The sequence below is a fragment of the Strongylocentrotus purpuratus genome, unplaced genomic scaffold (assembly GCF_000002235.5).
Source record: "Strongylocentrotus purpuratus isolate Spur 01 unplaced genomic scaffold, Spur_5.0 spur5_scaffold_18, whole genome shotgun sequence".
Lineage (NCBI taxonomy): Eukaryota > Metazoa > Echinodermata > Echinoidea > Camarodonta > Strongylocentrotidae > Strongylocentrotus > Strongylocentrotus purpuratus.
This window is the reverse complement of record NW_022145603.1, coordinates 12,626,367-12,648,812: the sequence shown is the minus strand read 5'-3', so window position 1 is coordinate 12,648,812 and position 22,446 is coordinate 12,626,367. Positions and strand designations below refer to the sequence as shown.

At 36.3% G+C, this 22,446-nt stretch overlaps 1 protein-coding gene across 1 annotated transcript in view; it reads right to left on the bottom strand.

Moving 5' to 3' along the window:
* Positions 1–6,069, bottom strand: part of LOC105443774 — a 33,415-nt gene extending 27,346 nt beyond the window's left edge. The window contains exons 1-2 of the mRNA XM_030989612.1: positions 5,970–6,069; positions 153–262 (exon numbers count right to left, since the gene is read on the bottom strand). Of these exons, the coding sequence (XP_030845472.1) occupies positions 153–262; positions 5,970–6,069 (210 nt within the window). The remainder of the gene's footprint in view (positions 1–152; positions 263–5,969) is intronic.
* Between the last annotated feature and the right edge of the window lie 16,377 nt (positions 6,070–22,446).

Genomic DNA, 22,446 nt, shown 5'->3' with positions numbered 1-22,446 from the left:
TCCCCCCACCCCCATAGACCCTTCTCACAAGCGTGAGCGTGCGGGTGAACGAGTGGTTTCTCAAAGCACTGTAAAGCCCCAATGTAATGTTTCATTTTCCGCATTTATCCAACCCAACTGAATATCGGGGTCGACTTCCCCTTTAAACTTACACCAATGCTGTTGTACACTTTGCCGCCAAAGTTGAATGAGTTGCTAGTATTGACGTAGCCAGGTTTGTCAGGCAAAACAGTATTTCCTGCATTTTGAGTGTTGAAAAGAACTGCAAAGGAGAACAAATATCAATAACAATGATGATGATATTCTGAATGTATTAAGGGCTTATCGCATCGATGAAGTTTCAAAGCACTTACAGACGTACTGTTACCCCGACCATCGGATTCAGGCTTGTCCGCACATAATGCATGCATATTCTCGACTCCATGAGGGAATTCCAGCCAGGAGCCATTTCATAGACGTTCTCAATGCTGAACAAACTACATATCATATTAACTCTTTGCCTACTGGTACCGCGTGGGCCATGTATTAAGCCTATGGGTATAAGAGAATTCAGTAGTCAACGGGTAAATTAAATTAAGACTAGTAGAAATTTTAGTTTGAATGGTCCATCCACGGATCACTGATTATGCCGATATATTTATTCAGCTTAGAATGGCTATAGACAACGAGGCTGAAGAACTGCAAAAACCGACAACCCACGAAACCGACAGCTCATTATAGACCTACAATCCTCGCTACTGCAACTATGGTATCTATAAGGCAGCACCAGCCATGGTATATTTGGCAAAGGCACTTCCGGTTCCCAAACAAATACAATGGGTCGAAAACTGGAAAGTCCGAATAAATGTACGGTTTCGGAACTAATAAACCATAAGTAACTAATCATGATGACATTTTGCACCCCAAAGTGGGGTACAAAATTACACCCGAGAGGCAACATACGTGTACCTTAAGTGGTGCAGAAATTTCCTATAAATATAGCAGCACCTCATAGGGTTTAATTCTGGATATCCCAGAATTCCAGGACACCCCAAAAGGCTGACAGGTATGTGGGAAACTGAAAATATCGGTCCGTTGAATCTTTGAAGGTTGTCAGAAGGCCCACGAGACTGGACAAACTAACAGCATGCAGAAGGTTCACTTTATTGTAGGTCTCGTGTGTTGATAATAGTAATAATAATAATATTCTTAGGTTTGTTTGTACAACATGTATTTGATGTTTTTATTGATCCTATTCATTTCAAATTAAGAATCACATAACATCAACATAGATTATTGTGGACCATAGGGTTAAATACAAATAACGTGAAATGTACACTTGTCTTACAAATATTGAAAAACACAATCAAATGATTAGATATCGATTGCTGGCATTGAGAGATTGCACAGGATTACAAGAGACACCCAGAGACGAACAATGCTCATCAGAAAAGAAAGGTATTACAAAGAACAGGCACCTGGACAATTGAAAGTAAAAATATAAAAACACAAACCTTCCATCCTAATGCCCCTTTATAATATTCAGAATACTTACCCACTTGGCAGCATGGAGGACTGATTTGATTTTTCCTTTGGGCCATGTTATGTTCAACAAACTAAATGTACACATGTACTACATTCATATTGCGCGAGTATCCATAGCAAGGTTGTTCAAAAAGCATGTAAAGTACTATAATTACACCAGGGAGGTGAGACTTTAAACTCACATGCCCTGATTACACTGACTTTATCCCAGCAACCCTAAGGCGCTAAAAACTTTCAAGGAATCAATTTCTACTAGGTACCCATTAACTGCGCGTCGGTGGAGAGTGGCAAATTAAGATTATTTTCTGGCTAATGGACATTAGTGCCGCGGCGGGACTCGAATCTCGAACCATGTCATCAATAGTCCCGTAACATATCCACTAGACGACGACACCCGCACATGATATTTGGAGCCTTTTTGTATTGTGGTTCCCTCAACCAGGGATATCCCTGCCTCAACTTAGGACGGCTTTAGCAAAACTACTATTTATTGACGACACTTTGGGAGTGCTGTGACAAATTGATGAAGGCTCTTGACTATCATACAAAAGGATTTTGGGTTTAATACTCGCTTCGGTGCTTCCATCCCGGGAATATACCCCTAGGACCATTACACCCTGGTTTCCAAGAAAAATCAAGGACAACCACCCACGAAAAAAATTATTGCCCCTGTCAATTACCCCTCCCCCTGGAAGTCTTACCCGATATTTAAGGTTGGTTTTAATGAAAGAAGAATTTGTTCTGATACAGTTTGGTTTGATTTTTCGTTAAAATATCGCACAAAACACGCGAGTGACTAATCTATATACAAAACAACTGTTATTACTATACAGTTATTGACTGGCAGGGGGTGTAATATAACATTATTTGGACTGCTGAAGGGAGTTATATTTCCCAAGTGGTTATATTTTCCCAAAGCGCGCAGTGCTGAGGGAAAATATGGTCACGAGGGAAAATATAACTCCCTTCAGGTCCAAAGAATGTTATATACCCCCTGCCAGTCAATAACTGTTATATTAGATAGCCTTTTTGTGTGTGTGTGTGTGTGTGTGTGGGGGGGGGGGGGGGGGTCCATATTTTTTTTTGCCCCGAAATTTAAAAAAAAAATCGGGGACAATCAAAATTACGTAAAAATAATCTGTCGAGATAGCTCAAGAAAGAAAAAAACCTTACAAAAAAACCAAAAAAAGAATTGGGGAAAAAAAAAAAAAAAAAAAGAAAATCTTACCCAAAAAAGCATTTTTCGGGAAAAAAAAAAAATCTAAAAAAAAAAAAAAAATACACAAAAAAGCATTTTTTGGGAAAAAATAAAAATGTGGAAAAATTAATTTCAAGGGAAAAAAAAATTCATGAAAAAAAAAATTTTGAAAAAATATAATGACCCTTGGTAAAGGTGTAATGTGTGTAATTGGTGACATACAGTCCTCAAGAGGGCGACATGCATTGATTAAAAATATATTCATTTCACCAGCCGGTAAAATACAACACCGAAAAGTGACCGGCCAGGAAAATATAACAATTTGGATCCTCGCAATTGATATCACGTGACGAGCTCTGGACCAATCACATCTCGGTATCTGTCTAAGCTATCTAATATTATAGTTTATTACACATAATCATAGTACTTGCATTTAATGTATTATTCAACATTCTACCTTGCTTTGTTAATGTAAAATAAATAATTTTCGGCTTGGAAATTTATAATGAATACATTGTAACCGTCATGGTTGGTTCGTTTGGGTTCCTGCTATTAAAACACCCACAAAAACGATTATTACTTTCAAGATTACAATAAAGTTTGTATTTTATGCGAAATAAAGGTATTTTAAAATGGAGGGCATAAAGAAGATCCATTTATGGTCAAACAAATTTTCATTATAATCCATTTAGTTGGGAAGCGTATAAGTTTCTATATCCAAATATGTGTTATCTGATAATTCGCTACAGCGCAATATTGGTCCATACATATTTATTTTAACATGTGAATGTATTGGTTATTGCAATAAAGAAGTATTCGAACATGCAGCTGATAGCTGAAATTGTTCAATTTACAGAGTTAAGAGTACATGGCAGAACACTACATCGACAACACATTGAAAGATATAGAAAAACTGAACCAGTACACTGTGTATATTCAAATACGATTAACAATGTTCATTGATATAGAATTACCATTTATTTTGAGTGTAATAGAAATTTGAAAATTGATAGGTTTTATGCAACAATGACGGAGTAGGTAGCACACGAAGGGTGATATAGAGATTGTGATTTCTAAACAAAAAAGATGTGCAGGTTCATAGCATCGTACAAATAACGAAGAATTAAAGCTAAACAAATTTCGATGGAGGTGAAATAGAATTTAGATGTTTATAAAGATAATTGGTGTTCGATCATGCAATCGTATGTCTGAAACTGTCTGTATACAGAACAATTATTTGCTGAATACAACATATACTCAACCAAAAATATATGTGCACCGGACGACTTTCAATACAAATCGATGAATACTGGATGAAACTTGTTTTATAAAAAAAAAAGTATGCAGTATTTTGAAAATTCCTCTGTGTGGCCGTGCGTTGTTTTTCAAGGCATGGCCGTACAGAGGAATTATTCCTTTTGCGGACCGGGGGGAAATGCCATAAATTATTGATAATTTATTGCATAAAAAAAAATATTTATGGGGCCGCCCTCTACCCTAGCGTCCGCTGCTTACACACATGAGTTAAAGACAAAACAATGGCCTCGTAACTGTGAGGCCCCATCTCGTCTCGCCTGCATTACGCAATTCAATATGAAGAAAAAATGATGTTGGGACATTATTCATTGGCAGGGTGGCCCATTAGCAAGCCCCCCCCCCCCCCCAATGAAATCCTCTAAACATAATCAGCATTTTGGAATGAATATTGATCAAGAGTCATCAGAAGAATTATTTACCATAATGTGTACCAAGATCAATAACTGTAATTGAATATGAAAAAATAACAAAAATTGGTTTATTAATCCGATATATCTTCCCTACTCCGAAGCAATTACAAATATCTTTGGCCTATCTATATAATTATTTCATGTGGTATATTTTTGTTATCTTTTAAAACCCCACATTTCTCCGATTTTCTGCCTCAACAGAATGATATTCAATTCTACAGAGGTTGATTTTCACTCCAGATTGATAGAACGTTCACTTTAAAAATAATGAAAGGCTATGATGAAATTAGTAAATATATATGTTTTAATTGCCACGGCCTTCTACATGTAAATACACATCAGCCACTGGTGCAGTAAGGAAGTAAGAGGGTTACCTCCTTCACAAACAGAATTTAGTGTAAATACAACAATATTTGTATCAAAGAGAACGCTCCATCTGTTAGTTTTTGAATTTTTAGTTTGTATTACTTAAAAATTAGATTGCCACCTTATTGTCTGCACGATAGCACTGTCCTTCGTAATAAATAGGCTTCTAATCGAAAGAGACATAGTGCAAACGTCAATATTTTGACAGAAATTCATTGATCAGGATTTGTTTTTCCCCTGAACAATAAGGTACAGTCCTTTCCCACGCCACAGAAGTGTCAAGTTTGTTACGGACAAAATAATTGTTTATGCTGATGCACATTTTTTTTAGTATGAAGTTTTTATCCAACCTACTACACTGTTGGTCATAATGGTGGCATAATTTTTTAAAACCCAAATGTATGGAATGATTTTGACAATATGATAATGACTGTACGCAGCGGGGCCTAGGGTACGTCGCCGCCCCCACAAATACCAAAAAACATAGAAAATTCAATAAATTATAATAATTTCATTGCATTCACTCACAAATTACTATTTAATAAAATCTGAGAATGTATACTTTTATTAAGATCTAAATCATTTTCAAAATAATTCCATGAATAGGGGTAAAAATAATTATTCCACCATTATGACCAACAGTGTATAAGAGAGTATATCTTTTACCATGTACCCATTTACTGCGCATTGGTGGAGAGTGCCGCGGCGGGACTCGAATCGCGAACCATGTCATCAACAGTCCTCTAACCTATTCTCTAGACGACGACACCCGTACAGGATGATGGAGCCTTTTTGTCTCGTGGTTCCCCCAACCTAGGACGGCTTCAGCCAAAATACTATTTAATGACGACACTTTGGGAGTGCTGTGATGAATTTGTGAAGGCTTTCGACTATCATACAAAAGGGTTTGGGGTTTAATACTCGCTTCGGTGCTTCCATCCCGGGAAGAGGTGTTTTGTCCACCTTATGTTGTCCCCCTCTACCATATTTATTTAGTTACATGGTAAAGCTGTTGCTGGTGTCATGATATTTGCAGGGCCACAGAAAGAGTGGTATTAATATTGATGTGCCTATCCGAGGTAAATAAGACCAGAATATTATTTAATATTACCGATATAACTATACTTGTCAAGGTTAAATAAAAATCACATTACCCGAATCCTGAACAGTCCCAGAGACCCAGATGACCAGGAGAAGGAACTTTACCGCCCCGAGACGACGGGGTGTAAACCAGAGAAACCCTGGCGAAGACATCCTGATTATAATCGGTGTTCGATCATGCAATCGTATGTATTAAACCGCCTGTATACAAAACAATTATTTGCTGAATAAATACTATACTCAACCAAAAAGATATGATCCCTGGACCACATTCAATATAACTCGATGAGTATTGGATGAAACTTGTTTCATGAACTAAAAGGATGCAGTTTTTTACTTACATGTTCAATGCCTAGTAGTGATTAAATTCATATTGAAATCATGATTATCATGCCGAAAATAATTGTTGGTCACGTTTGATATTGAATTGCATGGTTCATATCATATGCAGTTTAAAGAATTTGAATAAGATTTATGTATCTGAACTTGAGCCAAGAAAACGAAGTGTATGTACATGTACACCTTACATTAATTTACTAAACACGAAATGCAACAAGTACCAATTGTGATAAAAACCAGAATTTCATCATCGACATAATCAATAGTTTACAAAATAACAAATCGAAATATTTTTACAAACCTTTTGCACACGTTGGTGTTTAAATGAAGAACTTTGTATAAACATCAAGTAAACTTACTTGTTTGGTCGAGCTAGAGAGCAAACCCCCTCAGATCAGTCACTACGTGTTCAATATCACAACACAAAGTTGCAACTGGTAATAACTGGACTGAAAATTGAATATTGCGGTGTTTTTCTGTTTACCCTTGAAACAATTCACAGTAATCAATAATCTAGACAATTCAACAATAGAGCAGATGCCAGCTTCTGACGCATGATGACCTTGTTTGTTTCTCATAACACCACGCTTTATATAATACAAAAACGTAAAATCTACAGTTGATCCAAAAATATTCGTATCAGGACATTACTACCCTAGAAAATCGCCCCTCCCAGAAAACTACCCCTCATTCCAAAATATTACCCTTAGGACCATTACACCCTGGTTTCCAAGAAAAGTCAAGGAAAACCACCCACGAAAAAAATTATTGCCCCTGTAAATTACCCCTCCCCCTGGAAGTCTTTCCTGATATTTAAGGTTGGTTTTAATGAAAGTAGAATTTGTTCTGATACAGTTTGGTTTGATTTTTCGTTAAAATATCGCACAAAACACGCGAAGGTGACTAATCTATACACAAAAAACTGTTATTACTATAGTTTATTACACATAATCATAGTACTTGCATTTAATGTATTGTTTTACATTCTACCTTGCTTTGTTAATGTAAAATAAATAATTTTCGGCTTGGAAATTTATAATAAATACATTGTAACCGTCATGGTTGGTTCGTTTGGGTTCCTGCTATCAAAACACACACAAAAACGATTATTACTTTCAAGATTACAATAAATTTTGTATGTAATGCGAAATAAAGGTTAATTTAAAAAGGAGAGCATAAAGAAGATCCATTTATGGTCAAACAAATTTTTATTATAATCCATTTAGATGGGAAGCGTATAAGTTTCTATATCCAAATATGTGTTATCTGATAATTCGCTACAGCGCAATATTGGTCCATACATATTTATTTTAACATGTGAATGTATTGGTTATTGCAATAAAGAAGTATTCGAACATGCAGCTGATAGCTGAAATTGTTCAATTTACAGAGTTAAGAGTACATGGCACAAGACTTCATTGGCAACACATTGAAAGATATAGAAAAACTGAACCAGTACACTGTGTATATTCAAATACGATTAACAATGTTCATTGATATAAAATTACCATTTCTTTTGAGTGTAATAGAAATTTGAAAATTGATAGGTTTTATGCAACAATGACGGAGTAGGTACACTGTAAAAAAATAATAGTCGAAATAACTCAATAAAATTGAGGAAAAGAATTGCCTTATTTTTATGAAGTAAATATTACCTACGGCATCTTAAGTAGAATTTACTTATTTTGCTGAATAAATTTTTACTCAGTTAAATCGATTTACATTAACGTAAATAATTTAAGTATTGTAATCATTTTAGATAATTAAAAAAAAGCTATGACATATTGCACGATTTGGTACCCATCTAATCTAACAAGTAACATCCACTAATCATTCACTCCTTCTATTTAAGATTTAACCGTATATATATATATATATCTACCACCATCACAGACTATTACATACGCTTCAATTCGACACATATTGAAAGGCTCCAAATTTTATATATACTTGATCGTAGCATCTTAAAAGGAAAATTGGTTGACAATTTCCTGAAATATCAAGTTTTGATTTGTTTTGAACTGGGTAACAATTAAAAATTGTCTTGTCTTTGCTTAGCCATGTTAAATGAATTAGTAAATGTTTTAAAGTCCTTAAATTTTCATTCAACCACAAAAAATAATTGTTTTATTTAAAAAAGAGTTTAATTTGGTCTTAATGAATATTCATAAATTATGTAAATATTTCTATTACGCACTGCATCGGTCCTTACTTTAAAAAGATAAGAATAATCAACATAAATTGTTTGAGTAATACGTATAATTTCTGATTTTGAGTTAAAATTACTTAATTAATACAAGCTGAAATTACTTAAAGTTCTTATGTATTTGATTTTACTTAAATATTCCACGTAATAAATTGAAAGTTTGAGTTAGCAAGACTTAAATTTAGTGCGTAAGTGGCAAAACTAATGTTTTCAAGTAAATTCTACATGAAAAAAATACGTAAAAATTACCAATGAACAAATTCTTTTTTACAGTGTAGCACACGAAGGGTGATATAGAGATTGTGATTTCTAAACAAATAAGATGTGCCGGTTCATAGCATCGTACAAATAACGAAGAATTAAAGCTAAACAAATTTCGATGCAGGTGAAATAGAATTTAGATGTTTATAAAGATAATTGGTGTTCGATCATGCAATCGTATGTCTGAAACTGTCTGTATACAGAACAATTATTTGCTGAATACATCATATACTCAACCAACAAATTATGTTTACCAGACGACTTTCAATATAAATCGATGAATACTGGATGAAACTTGTTTTATAAAAAAAAAGTATGGAGTATTTTGAAAATTCCTCTGTGTGGCCGTGCATTGTTTTTCAAGGCATGGCCGTACAGAGGAATTATTCCTTTTGCGGACAGGGGGGAATGCCATAATTTATGATAATTTATTGCATTAAAAAAAAATATTTGTGGGGCCGCCCTCTACCCTAGCGTCCGCTGCTTACACACATGAGTTTAAAGCAAAACAATGGCCTCGTAACTGTGAGGCTCCATGATAAACAAGGGAAACGCTCTCGGCCGTCTCGCCTGCATTACGCAATTCAATATGAAGAAAAAAATGATGTTGGGACATTATTCATTGGCAGAGTGGCCCATTAGCAAGCCCCCCCCCAATGAAATCCTCTAAACATAATCAGCATTTTGGAATGAATATTGATCAAGAGTCATCAGAAGAATTATTTACCATAATGTGTACCAAGATTAATAACTTTAATTGAATATGAAAAAATAACAAAAATTGGTTTATTAATCCGATATATCTTCTCTGCTCCAAAGCAATTAAAAATATCTTAGGCTTATCTAAATAATTATTTTATGTGGTATATTTTTGTTATCTTTTAGAACCCCACATTTCTCCGATTTTCTGCCTCAACAGAATGATATTCAATTCTACAGAGGTCAATTTTCACTCCAGATTGATAGAACGTTCACTTTAAAATTAATGAAAGGCTATGATGAAATTAGTAAATATATATATGTTTTAATTGCCACGGCCTTCTACATGTAAATACACATCAGCCACTGGTTCAGTAAGGAAGTAAGAGGGTTACCTCGTTCACAAACAGAATTTATTGTTAATACAACAATATTTGTATCAAAGAGAACGCTCCATCTGTTGGTTTTTAATTTTTAGTTTGTATTACTTAACAATTAGATTGCCACCTTACTGTCTGCACGATAGCACTGTCCTTCGTAATAAATAGGCTTCTAATCGAAAGAGACATAGTGCAAACGTCAATATTTTGACAGAAATTCATTGATCAGGATTTGTTTTTCCCCTGAACAATAAGGTACAGTCCTTTCCCACGCCACAGAAGTGTCAAGTTTGTTACGGACAAAATAATTGTTTATGCTGTCGCACATTTTTTTAGTATGAAGTTTCTATCCGACCTACTACACTGTTGGTCATAATGGTGGAATAATTTTTTAAACCCAAATTTATGGAATGATTTTGACGATATGATAATGACTGTACGCAGTGGGGGCTAGGGCACGTCGCCGCCCCCACTAATACCCAAAAAACATAGAAAATTCAATAAATTATAATAATTTCATTGCATTCACTCACAAATTACTATTTAATACAATCTGAGAATGTATAATTTCATTTAGATCTATTACGAATAAATAATTGTCAAAATAATTCCATGAATTGGGGTAAAAATAATTATTCCACCATTATGACCAACAGTGTATAAGAGAGTATATCAATACTGATTAAATAATTGAAAATATAAATCCTTGAAATTAACTTTTTTTTTGTTAATATGTCCGCGTTTTCATAAAATAAGATGGTTTTGAATTTCGCATGAATTTAGGGTAGACAAAATATTTTGAAAGAAAGAGAGAATATCGAAGACGAAACGGAATTTCAACGCCAGGGAAATACATTGATTTTTTAGATACTTTTAGTTGTTATCATCCCTTTTCGGAATTAGTTGCGAATGTGGAAAAAAAGACTCCGCCGGGAATCAAGATTTTTTTTTATAATGTGATGAGGTCGAATTCTTGCTATTTTAAAAAAATATAAATGTTGTGTTATCCGGTAATGTTCGTTATTTTATTAATGGTATGTGTATCAGCTTGGAGAAAAAGAAAAGAAAAGAAAATAAAAAGGGGTAAAAAGATGATGTTGATGATGGTGGTGCTGGTAATGATAATATGGCCATTTACACTTGCATCCAAACACGCCAAAAAACGCCGAACCAGAGCCTGACCACGATGTTACGTTGATGTTACCAAGGCAACTACGCATTTTACCGGCGAACATGCCAAGCCTGAAACATTCCAAACCGAAGTGTGATTTATTTTTGGCGTGTTTGGCGAGTATAAACGCTCGCAGCTGAAGCATCGCGATATTAGGTCACGCGACTTTACGAACCGGGCTATAGAACGATAAAAACAAAGAATAACATCAGAAAATGTAAAGAAGGAAGAAACAGAGAATTACATTAAGGAAAGACAGAAATAGAGAGTCATAGAACGATGAAAACAACGAATAACATAAGAGAAGGTGATGGAAGGAAGAAACAAAGAATAGCATAAGGACAGACAGAAAGAGAAAGTGATAGAATCATTTATAAAACAGTGAATAACATAAGAGAAGGTGATAGAAGGAAGAAACAAAGAATAGCATAAGGATAGACAGAAAGAGAAAGTGATAGAATTATTTAAATAACAGTGAATAACATAAGAGAAGGTGATAGAAGGAAGAAAAAAAGAATAGCATAAGGATAGACAGAAAGAGAAAGTGATAGAATTATTCAAAAAACAGTGAATAACATAAGAGAAGGTGATAGAAGGAAGAAACAAAGAATAGCATAAGGATAGACAGAAAGAGAAAGTGATAGAATTATTTAAAAAACAGTGAATAACATAAGAGAAGGTGATAGAAGGAAGAAACAAAGAATAGCATAAGGATAGACAGAAAGAGAAAGTGATATAATTATTTAAAAAACAGTGAATAACATAGAGGTGATAAAAGAAGGGAAAATTAACATGAGGAAAGACAGAAAGAGAAAGTGATAGAATGATACAAACAATGAATAACATGAGAGAAGGTGATAGAAGGAAGAAACAAAGAATAACATAAAAAGAGACTGACAGAGATAGTGATGATTAAAACAAAGAATAACATAAGATAAGGTGATAGAAGGAAGAAGAATAAGAAGAATTTACAGAGTAAAGAGTTCATGGCATAAAACTCCATTGACAACCCATCAAAAGATATAGACAGACTAAACCAATACACTGTATATATTCAAATATACTCAGCAATTTTCATTAATGATAACAAATTACCATTTCTTTTGAGTGTAATAGAAATTTGAAAATTGATAGGTTTTATGCAACAATGACGGAGAAAGTAGCACACGAAGGGTGATATAGAGATTGTGATTTCTAAACTAATAAGAAACGCAGACTCATAGCTCCGTACAAATAACAAAAACATCGAGCTAACAAATGACCATGCAAGTGAAAGAGAATTTAGATGTTTATAAAGATGAAGTACAATAGAAGATATAGGATTAAACCTAAGTTTTAATATTAGTTAAAAAACTCTATAATTGACTCGAAACAAATTTATGTCTAACATACACACACACAACAACAATCAAACAACGAGTTGTACATTGCTGGTTCTACAACTTAGCATAAGATAAGAAGAGACAACGAGAGATAAACCATGCTCATCAGAAAGAAAGGTAATATCAAGAGCAGGCATCTGGCCAAAGGAACGAACAATTTAAAAACACAACATTTCATTCCTACTGACCCTTTAGAAAAGTCAAAACGTTTGCCCACATGGCAGCTTAAATGACTAATTTGCTTTTTCATTGTGCAACGTAATGTTCAACAGTTTCAAACGACAAAATAAAATGATAACATTCATATTGCACACGTATCCATATCAGGAAATTCTCAAAGACCCTACAAAGAACTATCCTTACACTGACTTTATCCCAGCTACCCTAAGGCACGAAAAGCATTCAAAGAATACATTTCTACCATGTACCCATTTACTGCGCATTGGTGGAGAGTGCCGCGGCGGGACTCGAATCGCGAACCAGGCATCAACAGTCCTGTAACCTATTCTCTAGACGACGACACCCGTACAGGATGATGGAGCCTTTTTGTCTCGTGGTTCCCCCAACCTAGGACGGCTTTAGCCAAGTTACTATCTAATGACGACACTTTGGGAGGGCTGTGACAAATTGATGAAGGCTCTTGACTATCATACAAAAGGTTTTGGGTTCAATACTCGCTTCGGTGCTTCCATCCCGGGAAGAGGTGTTTTGTCCACCTTATGTTGTCCCCCTCTACCATATTTAATTATTTACATGGTAATGCTGTTGCTGGTGTCATGATATTTGCAGGGCCACAGAAAGAGTGGTATTAATATTGATGTGCCTATCCGAGGTAAATAAGACCAGAATATTATTTAATATTACCAATATAACTATACTTGTCAAGGTTAAATAAAAATCACATTACCCGAATCCTGAACAGTCCCAGAGACCCAGATGACCAGGAGAAGGAACTTTACCGCCCCGAGACGACGGGGCGTAAACCAGAGAAACCCTGGCGAAGACATCCTGATTATAATCGGTGTTCGATCATGCAATCGTATGTATGAAACCGCCTGTATACAAAACAATTATTTGCTGAATAAATACTATACTTAACCAAAAAGGTTCCCTGGACGACATTCAATTTAACTCGATGAATATTGGATGAAACTTGTTTTATGAAATGAAAGGATGCAGTTTTTTTTACTTACATGTTCAATGCCTAGTAGTGATTAAATTCATATTGAAATCATGATTTTCATTGCCGAGAATATTTGTGGTCACATTTGATATTGAATTGCATGATTCATATGCAGTTCATAGAATTTGAATAAGATTTATGTACCTGAACTTGAGCCAAGAAAACGAAGTGTATGTACCTGTACACCTTACATTAATTTACTAAACACAAAATGCAACAAGTACCAATTGTGATAAAAACCAGAATTTCATCATCGACATAATCAATAGTTTACAAAATAACAAATCGAAATATTGTTACGCACCTTTTGCACACGTTGGTGTTTAAATGAAGAACTTTGTATAAACATCAAGTAAACTTACTTATTTGGTCGAGCTAGAGAGCAAACCCCCTCCGATCAGTCACTACTTGTTCAATATGACAACACAAAGTTGCAACTGGTAATAACTGGACTGAAAATTGAATATTGCGGTGTTTTTCTGTTTTACCCTTGAATCATTTCACAGTAATCAATAATTTAGACAATGCAACAATAGAGCAGATGCCAGTTTCTGACACACGATGACGTTGAACTTGTTTGTTTCTCATAACACCACGCTTTATATAATACAAAAACGTAAAATCTACAGTTGATCCAAAAATGGATTGGATAATTTAGAATTTACAGGTTTATTGCAACAATGATGGAGTAGGTAGCTCACGAAGGCTGTTATAGAGATTTTGATCTCTAAACATATCAGATACTCAAGTTCATAGCGTCGTACAAATAACAAATGAATAAAGCTAAAAACATGTCCATGCAGGTGAAAGAGAATTTAGATGTTTATAAAGATGAAGTACAATAGAAGATATAGGATTAAACCTAAGTTTTAATATTAGTTAAAAAACTCTATAATTGACTCGAAACAAATTTATGTCTAACATACACACACACAACAACTATCAAACAACGAGTTGTACATTGCTGGTTCTACAACTTAGCATAAGATAAGAAGAGACAACGAGAAATAAACCATGCTCATCAGAAAGAAAGGTAATATCAAGAGCAGGCATCTGGCCAAAGGAACGAACAATTTAAAAACACAACCTTTCATTCCTATTGACCCTTTAGAATAGTCGAAACGTTTGCCCACATATGGCAGCTTAAATGACTAATTTGCTTTTTCATTGTGCAACGTAATGTTCAACAGTTTTAAACGACAAAATAAAATGATAACATTCATATTGCACACGTATCTATATCAGGAAATTCTCAAAGACCCTACAAAGTACTATCCTTACACTGACTTTATCCGGCCAGCTGCCCTATAAGGCGCGAAGAGCATTCAAGGAATACATTTCTACCAGGTACCCATTTACTGCGCATTGGTGGAGAGTGGCAAATGTATTTCTGGCTGATGGGCATTTGTGCCTCGGTGGGGCTCGAATCGCAAACCATGTCATCAACAGTCCCGTAACATATTCACTAGACGACGACACCCGCACAGGATGTTGGAGCATTTGTGTATTGTGGATCCCTCAACCTAGGACGGCTTTAGCCAAGTTACTATTTAATGACGACACTTTGGGAGTGCTGTGACAAATTGATGAAGGCTCTTGACTATCATACAAAAGGGTTTTGGGTTCAATACTCGCTTCGGTGCTTCCATCCCGGGAAGAGGTGTTTTGTCCACCTTGTGTTGTCCCCCTCTACCATATTTAATTATTTACATGGTAATGCTGTTGCTGGTGTCATGATATTTGCAGGGCCACAGAAAGAGTGGTATTAATATTGATGTGCCTACCCGAGGTAAATAAGACCAGAATATTATAGTATTAATGACTGCTTTGAGAGAAATAGTTGTTTTTATACGCTCAAGGGAAGGTTAGAATTGTGCTATTGCCCGAGGCGTGCCGAGGGCAATAGCCCAATTGTAACCTTCCCGAGAGCGTATAAAAACAACTATTTCTCGAATATTAAAGCAGTCATTAATACTTTTATATGCCGAAAACAAAAGAGTCAACTAATGACACCACCTTGGCTTTTCTCTAGTTTATCTGCACAGTTGTTTTTAATGAGTGTATCTTTGAGAGTAGACTAGATCTAGATTCTAGTCTAAGCAAGATATTTTTTACAATTTTTGGGGTGAGCCGGCCCTGTGGGTAATATGGAGAAGAACCTGCGCTTTCATATGGCACCTCACTTATTGAGTGTCACCTTCAGGATCACAACAGATAAAGGTTTGAATCTCGAATTGAAAAAAAAAAAACTTGACTTTTTTGCATGGTCGCGCAATGCACGTAGACTGCATAGCGACTGCATTGCGTGCAAACTCTATGAGAAGAATTTTAACACACAACATCGGGTGCGCGATCAGACACCCTGACAACTAGATCTATCTTCGTCTAGAGTCTACGTCTATGCTTTTTTAGCAACTAAACGAACATGTTTATGGATAATTTCACGTACCCTTTTTGTTGTTCTTGCTGTCAGCGAGTCTTGCATTTGATAAATTGAAATCTTGGGAGAGTTTCTTGAGCCATTTTTGTCTTGTTTGGAATTGTCTTGTATGAAAATACCGACCAATTCTTCGCACACGTACTATCCTCAATCGCTCAAACCATTTTTTAACATGTAAACCTATGGGGTAACCGTGGAGACTGAACTATTTTCCCGGTAACCATGGTTACTGGGATTTTAGAACTGTTTTAACCATGGTTCCTGGGAATTTTACAGAAATAGTTAAAGTTTATGAATGCAATTTCGACTAATCAGATGGCTGGATTTCTTAAGTGAGGTATATAATATTTAATATTACCAATATAACTGTACTTGTCAAGGTTAAATAAAAACCACATTACCCGAATCCTGAACAGTCCCAGAGACCCAGATGACCAGGAGAAGGAACTTTACCGCCCCGAGACGACGGGGCGTAAACCCTGGCGAAGACATCCTGATTATAATCGGTGTTCGATCATGCAATCGTATGAAACCGCCTGTATACAAAGCAATTATTTGCTGAATAAATACTATACTCAGCCAAAAAGGTTCCCTGGACGACATTCAATATAACTCGATGAATATTGGATGAAACTTGTTTTATGAAATAAAAAGGATGCAGTTTTTTACTTACATGTTCAATGCCTAGTAGTGATCAAATTCATATTGAAATCATGATTTTCATTGCCGAGAATTTTGTGGTCACATTTGATATTGAATTGCATGGTTCATATCATATGCAGTTCATAGAATTTGAATAAGATTTATGTACCTGAACTTGAACCAAGAAAACGAAGTGTATGTACATCTTACATTAATTTACTAAATTAAACACGAAATGCAACAAGTACCAATTGTGATAAAAACCTGAATTTCATCATATCGACATAATCAATAGTTTACAAAATAACAAATCGAAATATTGTTACGCACCTTTTGCACACGTACGTTGGTGTTTAAATGAAGAACTTTGTATAAAAATCAAGAAAAATTACTTGTTTAGTCTAGCTAGATGTAGTAGAGCAAACCCCCTCCGATCAGTCACTACTTGTTCAATATGACAACACAAAGTTGCAACTGGTAATAACTGGACTGAAAATTGAATATTGCGGTGTTTTTCTGTTTTACCCTTGAAACATTTCACAGTAATCAATAATTTAGACAATGCAACAATAGAGCAGATGCCAGCTTCTGACGCATGATGACCTTGTTTGTTTCTCATAACACCACGCTTTATATAATACAAAAACGTAAAATCTACAGTTGATCTAAAAATATTCGTATCAGGACATTACCACCCTAGAAAATCACCCCTCGCATAATTACCTCCCAGAAAACTACCCCTCACCCCACAAAGTTAACACTACGACCATTACATCCTGGCCCAAAAGGAAACTCAAGGACAACCTACCGCGAAGAAAATTATCCCCCTGTAAATCCCCCCCCGCCCCCCTTGAAGTCTTCCCTGATAATAAATTGGTTTTAATAAAAGCAGAGATTTGTTCTGATACAATTTGGTCTGATTAACTCGTTAAAATATCACACAAAACACGCGATAGTGATTATTCTAAAAAAAAGAAGAAGACAAAAGAAGAATATTACTATATATAAATATGTGCTCTTACCCCCCCCCCCCCTCCTCCTCCTGAAAAAAATCCTGCGTATGCTACTGCCGGCTGGAATATAGCTCTTGTGCATGGGTGTCGATCCGGCCTTATCTAAGTTAGATATAGAACTGTTGCCTCTGATCTTTATTAACCTCTCACATCTTGACTACTTGTATTTATACTTGTACTTATATTATACTTGTATTATATATATCCTTTCAATATATCTCCCATCTCTCTCTTATTCTTGCCTACATCTCTTTAAATCTTTTCTTTTCTTGATCCTTTGACCTTGGTCATGAATGCGCGCTTATATAGTACTATTGCTTTTCTATAAGGCGATCCCCGCGTCACTAGAATTTCACCGCGAAATCTGAACTTGTCTTTTAAAGTTCTTTTTCCAATTCAATTGAGGGCTTTATTACATCATGAGCATCCAAGTAACCAAGAAACTTGTAAAGGAGAGGGGCTGGGGTGGCCCAGTGAAGGCAGGGATTAGTTTCACTTTAACAGTCAATGGGTAAGTAATGAGAAATACATGTTCTTATTCACTCATTTTCTATTTCCGGTTTTCCTTGTCTTAAATCATCTCATGAAATGCATCACTCATTCGCTTATCACACACAATGACAACGTATTTTTTTCCCTTTCATTTTTATATTCCAAGGTTGAACTTACCAAGTTCTTTTCTCCTTTATTTATATTTGTTTTTCCAGATATCACCACTTCAAGAAGAGGCCCTTCCAAGGATCACAATTCTTGATGCAATGCAGGCCTGAGATGGGGAATAAGTACGACAAAGCGGCAACCTTGGTGGTGGCTCCAAAGCTAGACGTCGTTGCTCCAGAGTTGCACGACAAAGAGACAATTAAGGGCAGCGTCTACGTCGGGTCGCCAGCAGACAGTACGAGAGATTTGTTGCCATCCAGTCGGGAGGGTGCCGAAGGGGCTGTCGGCAGTTGTCCGGTTTGCTATCGACAACGGTTCGGAGGGATACTGCTGGTTTCTGGTGACGATGACCCATGACGGGCCCGTGAGAGGAGGGGGGGGGGGGGCAAAGTTGAACGTGTGTTATGTCATGGTGGGGGAAAGGAGGATGGCAGACGAGATAGTACGTCAGATCAGGAGAAACGGAGGAAGGGACATTAATGTGTTATAGTCATGATCCGTGTGTAGTCAAGATGACATTGAATATCAAAATTAAAAAAATGAAACCATATTATTATTTTTTTAAATGTTTTTATTATTTACATATACGTCTCTTCACCAATTTCTTCATTTTTTAACAGATTGTGATTGTGAAATAGCACTTTGTTCTTATTTTTAAAAAGTGGCATATTTCGTTGAGCATGAGATATAAAGAGAGTGAAAGGGGTTGAGGGTAAAGAAGATGTGTGTTGAACTGGTAAAAAAGGATGAATTGATCAATTGACTAAAAAGAAAACACGTAAACAAATTCAATTGGAAGTCAAGTTTATTCATGAATCATTATATGACAAATTTACATGATCAACAAGCTCATGACCCGAAAATTGAACAATTTACATTTTCAAAGCAACACACAGAATGAATGAAACAAAAATTGTTAACTTATTCAACTTCCATCATTCTTTAATTCTGAATGTTTATGTTTTTCATGATGTACATATTAGGGGCATCTTCAAATACAAATAGCAATGTTTGAATAAACTAAATTAATAATATAGTAAGTAGAGTAAAACATAAATATCATACTTTTTGTTAAATCAATAAAACATATCAAAACATGATTGCTACTTCCATACTTCTTTTTTAAAAACATTTCTATAAAAGACAATAATTATTATTAATAATAACATCATAATCTAAAAAATACCCCGCCCCCCAAAAAAAACAGATGACAGCCAGTCGGCATACATTGCATAAATATAACATGTTCAAAAGAGATAAACATAACACAAACAACATACAAAATGGAAAATTTATGTTTAACATCAAAATTATCAGGGCTTAGCTGATAAACGCCAGAAATAAAATTTGATGTCTTTATAGCATCCCTCAGCCCTTTCGCCACCTTGATAGGTTAAAGAAGACAGTTGCATGTATTTTGAAAGAAAGGAACTAGAAAGAGAGCAGGGATCGAGGGGAGTGAAGAATATGTTAGCACTAAAGAAAAAACATTTTTGAACAAGTTCAACTTTAAACCATTAATCAAACTGTTATTACACTATCCCATATCACATAGATCTAGGTTATTTATTTTCATTTATCTCTCCACCCCTTGACACTGCCCCGCCCTCCCCTACCGTCTATACAAGCACCACCCCCCCCCCCCCCAACCTGAGCTCCCTCCCCCTCCTATGTACATGAGCTACGGCGCACGCGACATCATTAGGGACTTTTAGATTAAGTGGACGAGAACACGACGAACGCCGACTGATCATGCGTGTCAACGTACTTAACTGCCCATGTTGACTACAATTAGAAATCTTTTAGATTGCACTCGACGATATACATGCATGCAGGAAGTAACACTATGAACATCACGGACAAAGAAAGAGGACAAAATATACAGTTCCTCATTCTACCCTCAACAAAAGAACATCCCTTCACTGCTATTAATATGTAAGAATGTGTAGAACAGGTGAATATGCATGTGACACCTGTTCTACACATTTTTACATAAAAGCAGGGAAGGGATGTTCCTTTGTCTACCTGAGGAACTGTATATTTATGCGCACGCGGCATACTAGTACCTTGAGCATGTAATTGCGCTATATAAATACCAATATGTATGTATGTACTTGATTTAGGAAAATCAAGGTTGACGCATTCTCGATCGCTGACTGAGACGACGTAACGCATGCGCAGTGCCTTAAAATGACGTCACACGTTGCAGTCAAAGCTGTCGACGTGCAAATCTAAAAGTCCCTATTGCATCGTTGCAGAAATCTGCAACGTAAACAATCAAACGCGCCCTCTATGCGCATTCGCGGTGTAACGTTGCGGATTTCTTCAACGTTGCAGAAATCGTACCAAGTCCGACGTCCCGGAGCGTCGTGCATAAATCTGCATAATTCAAGTGAATCAATAATGTGCCAATGTACCAAATCTCGTCTTGTCGACTTCTCGGGTACGAGAAGGTGAGAAAGCGTGATTCCAAATCTCGTCTTGTCGACTTCTCGGGTACGAGAAGGTGGGAAACTGAGATTCCAAACCTTGAAGGTCTTTGGGTCATGTAGCGTACACGGTTATGCAATCCTAATATGATTTACTGTTGGAGTTCTATAATTATTCAGATATTAAAAACCGATAGTATATTTATATTTCGTACACTAAACAATATGTCTTTCTCTGTATTCGCATTACGAGGTATAATTCATGAAAAAACGAAAATCTTGAAACTCTTCATTGGCTGAAATTGAAGAGCTAGCTTCTGGATGCCTCGATATGGCTACAGCTATATATAAATAATTTTGTAGATCCATAAGTTCTACTAAAAGCTACTTTCTACAAAAGATTTAGAATCTATATCTGGCTCACCAGGGGTGTCGATTTGTATCAGTGGTTGGGGGGATGATAGGTACCAAAATATTTTCGGCAATGGATCAAAGCAACCAAGAGGTAGTAAGCGTGTAGCAGGTTGCACCCCCTCTCTCCCAAGTTATTAACTTTTTCTAGTTACCCTCAATAAAGATAACATTTCAGAAAATATGGGACCCATGTGGGTCCCACATGGGCTTGCTACCTGGTTTAATAGGGACTTTTAGATTCGCACGAAGACAATGGGGATTGCTATGTTCGACGTCCTTTTAATGCACTGCCTTGAATGGACGCCATGCGTATCAGTTCACGCAAATCTAAAAGTCCCTAATTTATTATCCTCTCAAGCGCGTAGCCAGGATTGTATCATTTTGGGGCGGTTAGTGAGGGGTGGGTGCGGGGTGGGTGCAGGGAGGGGGACTCCCCCCCCCCCCCCGCCTCCGAAGTGCGGAAGCTTTGACGTTTCATTAAATCATTAGAGAAAGAAGACGATTCGTTGTTCCATTCTCGACTCTTAATGCTTGCCTTAATTCAGTCCCCCCCCCCCCCAGGCTCCCGAGCGAAGCACGGAAGCTTTGACGTTTCATTTAATTATTAGAGAAAGAAGACGATTCGTTGTACCATTTTCGACTCTTTCTGTTTCTTTTGACGTTTCATTAATTTATTAAAGAAGGAAGACGATACGTTGTACCGCTCTCGACATTTATTCCTTGTCTGAATTTAGTTCTCCCCGGGCCCCTTCCCGCGCGAAGCACGGAAGCTTTGACGTTTCATGTAATTATTAGAGAAAGAAGACGATTCGTTGTACCATTCTCGACTCGTCTTAATTCTGTTTCTTTTGACGTTTCATTAATTTATTAAAGAAGGAAGACGATACGTTGTACCACTCTCGACATTTAATCCTTGTCTGAATTTAGTCCCCCCCCCCCCTTCCCGCGCAAAGCGCGGAAACTTTGACGTTTCATTTAACTATTAGAGAAAGAAGACGATTAGTTGTACCGTTCTCGACTCTTAATCCTTGTTTGAATCAAGTTCCCCTTCGTCCGCGCAGAGCGCGGAAGCTCTGACATTTCATTAAATTATTAAAGAAAGAAGACGATTCGTTGTACCATTCTCGACCCCTAATCCTTGTCTGAATTCAGTGTCCCCCACCCCTTTTCGCGCGAAGCGCGGAAGCTTTGACGTATCATTAAATTATTAGAGAAAGGATTCGTTGTACCGTTCTCGACTCTTAATCCTTGTCTAAATTCAGCCCCCCCCCTTCCCGCGCGAAGCGCGGAAGCTTTGACGTTTCATTAAAT